Here is a 9,185-nt window from a genome sequence, read left to right on the forward strand (position 1 = left end):
ATAGATATAAAAAGTCGAAAGATATTGCATGTCTTTCTAGCTGAAAATTATATTAAACCTGGGAAAAAATAAATTTCACACCATACAAAAAGCTCACTCCGTCACATTTTTTGGGGATAAAAAACAAGACAATGAAAAGAATTTTGATCCAGGTAACTTTCTAACTTTGAGTCTCATTGTGACTAGCTGTAGCTATCATGGTTTGTTATCGTAGGTAGGAAGGTAAGTGGGTATGACATCAATCTCAACACACAATGATTGAAAAACTTCGCCGTAAATACTATGGTACTTATTTAGGACAAGAAGATATTACGTAGTTTCCCGAACGCTGTCCATTCGATTGGAGAATTTGGACAGAATTTTTAACCATACCAGCCGGGAAAGGCTCCCTTGATATATACTTCAAACACTGATGAGAAAGTTGCATTTTATCCACAGGAGTGGCAAAGCAATTGTATATGCAATTTGTTTGCACCGCACCGCTTGCCGTCGGCAGGGTGTTCATGCTTACACCCTAGAATCTAAATGGTCGCGCACACGCACACTGTGCGGTTTAAGAGGAACTTCCTCCCGCGGACACTCCGGCTGTGGAATAAGCTATCTGCCAAGGTTTTCCCGAGGGTCTACCTCTACAGTATGAGGTTCTTCAAAAAAGGAGTGTACAGTGTTTTAAAGGGTAGGCAACGCGCATGTAACACCGTTGGAGTTGCAGGCGTCCATATAGGCTACGGTGACTGTTTACCATCAGGCGGGCCGTATGCTTGTTTGCCACCGTCGTGGTATAAAAAAATTGTGTTCTTTCCTCATTTTGTCTGGTGGAATTGGCTATTAAGTGATGATTTTGAATGATAAATATATATAACAGAGTTCATTAATTTGGATTTGATTTGCAATGTTTTACAGATTTCCTTGCGTTGCATGATGTGGAGAAAAATGTTGTGTTTCACTTACAATAAGTGGCAAAGTTTGTTTAACTCTCGTGCTTTGAAATCCTAGCAATCGCAACGCTCACGATCCCATTTTCGAACCACTCGCTAAGCTCGTGGTTTAATTTTGAAATCTTTTGCTTGCTTGGGTATCAATGAGGGGTTGTAGTTGTACAACAACTGCCGTCTTTTGTGTTTTTTCTCAGCAACTAATAGTGCTATATGATATAAATGATGATAATTACTATAAATCTTTTTTTTATATAACGTCGATGGAAAACAAGCATACGGCACGCCTGATAGTAAGTAGTAGCCTATAGACGCCTGCAACACCAGATATATTACAAGCGCGTTGATAACCCTTTAAAAACCTGTACACTCCTTTATTGAAGAACCTCATAGGCTCATACTGTAGCCCCTCGGGGAATCTAATCTTGCGCGGCTAATTTAATAAAGAAAATAAAATAAGTAACTACTTATAATGTATATAGTTTGCACCGGCACATGTAAAAAAAAACAGTAAAAAATATAGATATAGGTAGTTAACAATAATACCAATTGTCTTAATACAACATCTAACGACAGTCGTAATGACTACTTAGTTTTTCGTGTTGGTTTTTATGAAAGTTTAAACAAAGATCAATGCCGATCGGCATTTCCATTCGTTTTACATAATTCATTAACCCACCGCTTGTAGTAATGTCTGGACTCGTTTGAAGTCAAAGTGTACACATAATTGAACACTGTTTACGTAATTTAGTAAAATGTGGTTCTTGTGTTTGCTTTATATTTTTTTCATGGTAGTTTGTGACGCTAACTATTTTATTCGCGCGTATTTTACCGTGATCGGCAGCAGATTGTTTAACAGCAAAATAAGTATCAAAGATACTGCCACTATTTATGGTGAGTATTTTCCTGTTTAATTATTGGTTAAAGTAGCCCTTAGCCCGATAGCCATAGTAGGTAATTGTACCATCTGAAAGAGGGGCATGTTTATCCCGAGAAAGCGTCAAAAGACATTTCTATTTGTTGTCGTAATAAGTGTCCGTGTCATGCCACGGCAGAACTCTCTTTCAAGACGACATATTAAGACGAGTGCGAGTGCCGAGTGCATAGCATCAGATTAGGTCACTTACGGTGACCCTCCTTAAACCGCCAAAGATACACCCTTAAATAGGACCACTAGTCGACTGAGATACCTACGAATAACTGGCACATAAATCACATAATAGATAGGGCCCCAAATTACTAATTAAAATTACTTAAACTGCTTCTCTTTTCTATGTTTAAGGCATTTGCACACTACAAGATTGCGACATCACTTTCACTAGTATTCGCCTAGCCAGACTAGTGAGAGACCTGGACTTTGCCCGCTACCAGTTCTATGACCGCACGGGCATATACCAGCGAAGCCGGCAGCTGCGTATCAAGTCGTTGCAGGGATGCACACTCACTGTTACTTCACAACCTGTGCCGCTGTTTCAAATATACAAAATAGATACGAAGGTAGAGAAGGATTTTGTAAAAAGCTACATTTTATACTTTCTAATTTTTTCTCACTATACCGGATGCCACAGGTAAATCCCGAATTTAATAACTTAGCTCTCCTTTCTCCTTCTGAAATGAATGGTTTCTACAAGACTAAAGTATGTATCTAGTTAAGCTGACGGGTTTTGATATAATTATGGTAGTGACGACATAGAGGCTATACAAATTTTAAATGCCCGTCCGCATATGAAAAAAACGCAATATGGGTAAGTACCTATCAAATGAAAGCTAGGGAATAGACATAAAAAAATTATAAAAGGTACAAGCAGTTGGGTTTTTGTGTATATAATAATAATTCCTTTTGTTTAATCAATGGGTAGATTGGCGCCTGTCATTTTAGTAGTTACTAAATTTTTTTAACGATTTATAAGTTGTACATTGTATAGAGGTGACACCTGTCATTCTATTCAAGTAAAAAAACAAAAAAGAATAATTATGCGCTCTTCTTTTGTTTTCAGCTCGTATACTGGGATGACCGTTCTCTGTTCTTTGAACATAAAGTCATCACCACAGGTGACGGCAAAGTTCGGTCGTTTCTCGTCTCCCGGCAGCACGCTATCGGGGAGAAAGGACATTCCACTGAGGCCCTTCTCGAGGGTCTGAGGGAATCCGAGGCGAGACCGACGTGTCCTGATTACATTCAGCTCTGGCTGAAAAGTATGGAGACATCTAGTAAAAAGTTAAGAGCTTATTAAGTATATTATGTTACTCATTTAATTTGTTTTTTTTTTTATCCGATCAAGTCCTACCTGCCAAATGGCAAAAAACGGAACCCTTATGGATTCGTCATGTCCGTCTGCCTGTCCGTTTATATCACAGCCACTTTTTTCTGAAACTATAAGAACTATATACTGTTCAAACTTGGCAAGTAGATGATTAAGATTTTCACACAAAAATATAAAAAAAAACCTATAAATTTTGGGGGTTCCCCATACTTAGAACTGAAACTAACCAATTTTTTTTTCATCAAACCCATACGCGTGTGGTATCTATGGATAGGTCTTCAACAATGATATTGAGGTTTCTAATATAATTTTTTTCTAAACTGAATAGTTTGCGCGAGAGACATTTCCAAAGTGTAACTTCTAAAATAAGAGAATGATACAACTAAAAAAAATATATGATGTACATTACCATGCAAACTTCCACTGAAAATTGGTTTGAACGAGATCTAGTAAGTAGTTTTTTTTAATACGTCATAAATGGTACGGAACCCTTCATGGGCGAGTCCGACTCGCACTTGGCTGCTTTTTCTCCTTGTTGAAGAAACTTCTCCGAAAGATAGAAAGAAAACGAATAATTTCTAACGGGATGGAATTTGGCTCCAACAGCGTGAAAGCAGTAAAGTAGTAACCTTCTTACGACATTGACAATTACGGTATAAACTTAAAATAACTTGAAACGAACATTTACTAGAATCGCGACTTTAAGGTCGTAGGGTACTAATCAAATTAACAAATGACTAATTTAAATGGAATTGTATTTATTGACAATAACAATATACATAATGAATATATACAGATGATTACTATAACTAGCTTATATCTAAAATAGGCCCTTGAGGCATTGTACCAAGGATGCTGGCGGCATTTCCTCGTTGTATCGCAATACTGATACGTTGTGCGAGGAAGCCGCCAGCTCTTCGGTCACCAGTTACGTCAACCAGACGTTTCGCGATTTCTCCAAAAAACTTGTGCGCGCTGGGACCCCATGGACCTAGAGTTTCAACGCCAAAAGGTACAAAATGGTACTCTCTACCGAGGCTCTTATATTTATTACGTTTCAAAATTTCGGCGCTTTTCGCCGCTGCGCCCGGAGGAGGTGGGACGGTGCCAGTGTGTCTACGCAGGTAGCATCCCACACTAACATCCGTCCCAAGCTCCAAGGAACCAAGGACACCCCATCAGGCCTCTTGCCATCATCCCTGATAATGCCAGTTGGCTCAAGAAGAGCAGGCACATTGATGGTGGCAAGAGATCGACGAATTATGTCATTAAGCGACGCATGTCTTGAAAAACGACCTGCACTTTTTTGACAAGATAATCCGTGGTGTCCCAGTCGGTCCACGTCCGTGCCACAAGAGCATATATGTGGCGTACATACCGAAACCCCGAGTCGCAAACCAGTCGCCAGTCTTAGGGAGGTCGGATCCAAGAAAGTACCAGTATTAGGTGAAGGATGGGCATGTAGCCAGTAGCCGGCTTCCCGGGCTCCGACCGCCAAAAGTCTCGCGTGATCTGGACCTGTACAGTTGTTTAGAAGAGTATTGTAAGTTAAATCACAGTAAATATTATCCCAGCTCCTTTGTGATTTTGGGTTGTCTGGAAATTGTTTGCCCGGGCAAGCAATTTTAAAAGCATTTTTAGCATCCTCAAAGCCCGTAATCTCATAGTTTGTGGGCAAAGCCCTTAAGATATTTCCTATGAGACCAGACGTGCTATTAATGGATGCCAAAAAGGCTGGGGAAGCCACACTGGAAATTTTGCGAATTCCTAAACCTCCGAACCGAATAGGGAGGGACGCTTGAGACCAGGAAGGCTCACTCAGTTGAATGTTTAGAATCGTCTCTAAACTAATTTTGATCAAATCGTCTATAGGCGACAATAAATTTTGATGTTTCCAAAAAGGACAGCAGCGGAGCACATATGTAAATTTAGGGACAAAAAGACAGAATTTCAGAATCACAAGAGCATAATGAGGGCTAATTTCGAGTAAACTATTCGTGTGACTTTTGAATTTAGATATAGAGTTAGAAACATAACCAGGAAAAGATTCTTCTAATATAGGAGAACCCAGGAGGCAAAGAGAATCCTTGTCTACCAATTTTATATTAGGAACCAGATCGTCAAATTTGGGTTTTAAGTCGGTCAAAGTACAAGAAGATTTGTGAATAAAGAGTTCGCATTTGCTGAAATTCAAATCTAAACCAATATTTTCGAAACTGCTCCTAACAAAAGACAAATCCGAGAGCACAGTATTCACGTCGCCTCCTAGGGTTCCGTCGTCTAAGTACCAGACGTTGAATTTTGATTTTAAATTTTTAATAATTGGATTTATAGCCAAACTAAAAATTGCTGGCCCGAGAGGGTCACCCTGCTGACAACCAACCTCAGAAGATAATTCATGTGATTTGTACATTAATTTAGACGAGTCTGAATAACAAAAGAAAAGGTAATTGTACAGTTCCGGAATTTTGTCCTTAACTTCTGTCAGCAAAGTGTCCCTATTAACCGAATTAAAAGCATTTTTAACGTCAATTTTGACTACAATTTCACAATCATCGAATGAAAGGTAGGTCCTTAGGGCATGGACGGCTGCCTCGCACCCACCTTTCGTGCCAAAACCTAGCTGTACTGGTTCAAAAAGTGACTGCAATTTTGATCTAAAAATGACTAATTTACTTAATTATAGCTGGTAACCATAATTAAACTTGTGGAATTTTCCGATTTTAATTTATGCAAACGTATCTGTTTATACACATACCTACCTACCAGCAACACATAAAAATGTTATCGGTAAAGTAGGTACATTTACATATATATATACCATACCATAGTATATACGATATATAACATCATTAAAACTATTAGTCAGTCAAGGGCTAGGTCCCGTTACGTCGTATCTGCGCCTAACTTCATGCATGGGTCCAACCGGTTCAACGATCTTGCTGCCACTTCACTGTTGTTGCGTCTTCACTTATTCCTCAGAACCAAAAGAACGCAAGAAGATATACACTTAAAGTGATTGGTAGACCTTATTGTATGGAGCTAAGGTCCAATAGTTGGTTGCGTGAGTTAATATACATAGTTGGTGCGTTGTTCTTTTAGCATTCCACCTGCTTACACTACACTTTAGCCGGCGTTCGCATACCGAGCTTGCTATTTCTGCTAATCAAACGTCACGTTCCAATAAACAATTACTTTTTGTACTTTTAATTTAAAATGTTGTGTGTGATAACAGTTCTCATAGCTCTAGCGTATATGTTCTGGGATGTGAACTACTTTCTTCGTATCGCTTTTACCATCGGAATTGGGAGGCTCTTCCAAAAGAAGTGTGGCGTAAATGATACAACTACAATTTACGGTAAGATTCCCTTGTTACTACTTACTTTAAATATGCATAAGTATTACAAGTTAGCTTACTTAAGACTTGTATGTTTACTTAGTCAAGAATGACTAGCATTTTTCATAGGAATTATGACAAAAAATACATTTAACGGCTGATCTTGCTATATACTAGTAGATGGACGATTATAATATACCGGTTTTCATAGTGAATTATGTTGTTTTATTTCATTTCATATTATATTTGTACATCAGGTTAGGTACCAACCTATTAGACATTTAGGACTCATTGCTAACAAGAATATTGGTTTATGTGAATATTAATGATCGTATTATAATGAAAATATTAGAAATAATTATTTTAATTATTTTGTGTTATAATGTAAGTTTTCTTTCAAGCGGATGTTACGTGAGCATTTACTAAAACAAGAGCTCGGATAATATCCATCATTATTATATTTATATTTATAGTATTTATTCTATAAATATCTGGCTGTTTATATATTGTTATTATTTATTTATGTAGTTTATAAGTATGGTTTGCTTTTTTTATTAATTCATTTTTTTTTTACTCTGCACCAATTCTAGGTATCTCTGTTTGGCCCTATGGTTGACTGGTAGAGAATGCCATTTGGCATTAAGTCCGCCATTTGTACATTGTTGTATATATTTTGCGCAATAATGTTTAAATAAATAAATATCTAGTTCTCACAACGAACTCTGCCAAACGTAGGTAAGTACATATATGCATTGTCATAATGGTGCATATGCTTGGTCAATCACATCATTGGTGTTTGCTAATGAGCAATCATTAGGTACCTATATCAACACAGTCCTTATTACCTATTTATTATTGCTATTGTTCTAAGTGAGAGATGTCGATAAATTTATTCGCATTACATGTTCCAATGACTTGCTGAAATATGTGCGGAATAAACGGCATGAAAGAGCCAGGTTATGATAATACTCGTAAAAGATAGTTAATTATAAAAGGTAATTTCTTAAACGAGGTGAGCACGACTGCGGTACAAAAGCGTGTTAAAGCGGATAGAACCAAGAACAAGAATATGCTTTTTGACAAACATTACGAGTAGTCTCGCACGATGTGAGAATAAACCCTACAATTCCTTACCAATTCCTTTTGCAGGTTTCTGTACAACACAAGACGTGGACATCTTCCTGCGACACATGAACAATGCGCGCTATGTACGCGAGCTGGACTTCGCGCGGTTCCACTTCTACGATCGCACGGGGATCTATGAAAACATAACCAAAGCCAACGGGCATGCTCTGCAGGGCGCCTCCAGCATCCGGTACAGGAGGACCATCCCGATCTTCACTGCATATAAAGTCGAAACTAGGGTAAGTATAGACCAGAACCAGGTTACTCTACAACGCCAAACGTCTCCTTGGCACATCTACAATGAGCTCTACTTCACGCAGTTCCACTTCTACGATCGCAAGGGCATCTAGAGCACTCGTAACCATGGCCAACGGTCACGCAATAGTCCAGTATCCGGTACAAGAGGACCATCTAGATCGCCGCGTATAAAGTAAAAACTAGGAAAACATAGACAGCCAGGTTTCTTTACAAAATAAGACGTAGACATGGACAATTTGGACATCTTCCTTCTTAGGGATGTAAGGGTTGCAACGTTGCAAGCAACAAGACGGGCGATAGGCCGATTAACGGTCTGGCTGCTTATAAAAATCTGCCAAACATTCAATAAATTAAATAACCAGTGTGCATATTTATGATTATACCTACCGTACATTTTAACAGCCATCTCTAAGTTCCATTTGCGGTTAAGTTATTAACTTATTTAAACTATGCAAACAATATGATTGATTGAAAAGTAAGATACTCGTACCTTACTTTTGAGCAGGTATCTACCTTTTGAGCACTAAGCGTTAGAGATTATTACAGAAGATTGTATGAATATCAATAAGGATGCATTCTTGTCAGTTATTATAATTACTATTATTTCGTTACAGTTGGCATACTGGGACGACAAGACCCTCTTCATCGAGCAAAAGTTCATCACTCTGAGTGACGGCTTCGTGCGAGCGATCGTGCTGTCCCGGCAGAACCTCATCGACGTCAACGCCGAAACACTCTTCAAAGGCATCCCCGGCGCTGAGCAGAAACCGAGATGCCCTGAGGAAATCACGCATTGGCTACAGTCTATCGAGATCTCAAGCGCAAAGTTAAGGAAGAAGGATTAAGTAAATGCAAAGGGCAAAACAATGTTATTTAATAAATTTTGTAATATTTTTAAAGATTTGTTTAATTGTTGATTAGGTCCTGAACTTGATTAAATGCTGAGCCTAAATCTCAACCATGAGGGGTCTATCAAATGTGTAGTCGCCTACCACCGGGAACAAGCAACAAGTCGAGGAAAGATTAAGCACATCATCTAGGGTGTAGCTAAGATTAAGATAACACAAATGAATAGGAACTCTTATAGTTTCGCCATGTCCGTCTGTCTCTCCGTCCGCGGCTTCGCTCCGTGATCATTAGTGCTAGAAAGCTGCAATTTGGCATGGATACATACATAAATCAATCGTAATTTTTTAAGGTACCTCCCCTAATTTTTTAAAAATTTGTTTGCTATAATCATGATTAAATATGATATGATGATGATTT

At 38.5% G+C, this 9,185-nt stretch overlaps 2 protein-coding genes across 2 annotated transcripts; both read left to right on the forward strand.

Annotated features, from left to right (window-relative positions):
- Positions 1-1,683: 1,683 nt before the first annotated feature.
- Positions 1,684-3,186, forward strand: LOC133533622 (protein THEM6-like). The gene is made up of 3 exons (XM_061872633.1): positions 1,684-1,829; positions 2,218-2,432; positions 2,933-3,186. The coding sequence occupies exons 1-3, from the start codon at positions 1,691-1,693 to the stop codon at positions 3,167-3,169; spliced, it is 591 nt and encodes a 196-aa protein (XP_061728617.1). The 5' UTR covers positions 1,684-1,690; the 3' UTR covers positions 3,170-3,186.
- A 3,093-nt stretch (positions 3,187-6,279) lies between these two features.
- On the forward strand, positions 6,280-8,818 carry LOC133533612 (protein THEM6-like). Its single transcript, XM_061872618.1, has 3 exons — positions 6,280-6,557; positions 7,686-7,900; positions 8,534-8,818. The coding sequence occupies exons 1-3, from the start codon at positions 6,416-6,418 to the stop codon at positions 8,762-8,764; spliced, it is 588 nt and encodes a 195-aa protein (XP_061728602.1). The 5' UTR covers positions 6,280-6,415; the 3' UTR covers positions 8,765-8,818.
- Positions 8,819-9,185: the final 367 nt, after the last annotated feature.

Source organism: Cydia pomonella, unplaced genomic scaffold, assembly GCF_033807575.1.
Source record: "Cydia pomonella isolate Wapato2018A unplaced genomic scaffold, ilCydPomo1 PGA_scaffold_183, whole genome shotgun sequence".
NCBI lineage: Eukaryota > Metazoa > Arthropoda > Insecta > Lepidoptera > Tortricidae > Cydia > Cydia pomonella.

What these genes read in the sequence shown, in the direction of transcription:
- LOC133533622 (XM_061872633.1), top strand. Translation starts at nt 1,691, where the DNA reads ATGTGGTTCTTGTGTTTGCTTTATATTTTTTTCATGGTAGTTTGTGAC. An exon ending in AGATACTGCCACTATTTATG is followed by an intron (nt 1,830 to 2,217) that starts GTGAGTATTTTC and finishes TCTATGTTTAAG; the next exon opens with GCATTTGCACACTACAAGAT. An exon ending in TATACAAAATAGATACGAAG is followed by an intron (nt 2,433 to 2,932) that starts GTAGAGAAGGAT and finishes TTTTGTTTTCAG; the next exon opens with CTCGTATACTGGGATGACCG.
- LOC133533612 (XM_061872618.1), top strand. Translation starts at nt 6,416, where the DNA reads ATGTTGTGTGTGATAACAGTTCTCATAGCTCTAGCGTATATGTTCTGG. An exon ending in TGATACAACTACAATTTACG is followed by an intron (nt 6,558 to 7,685) that starts GTAAGATTCCCT and finishes TTCCTTTTGCAG; the next exon opens with GTTTCTGTACAACACAAGAC. An exon ending in CATATAAAGTCGAAACTAGG is followed by an intron (nt 7,901 to 8,533) that starts GTAAGTATAGAC and finishes ATTTCGTTACAG; the next exon opens with TTGGCATACTGGGACGACAA.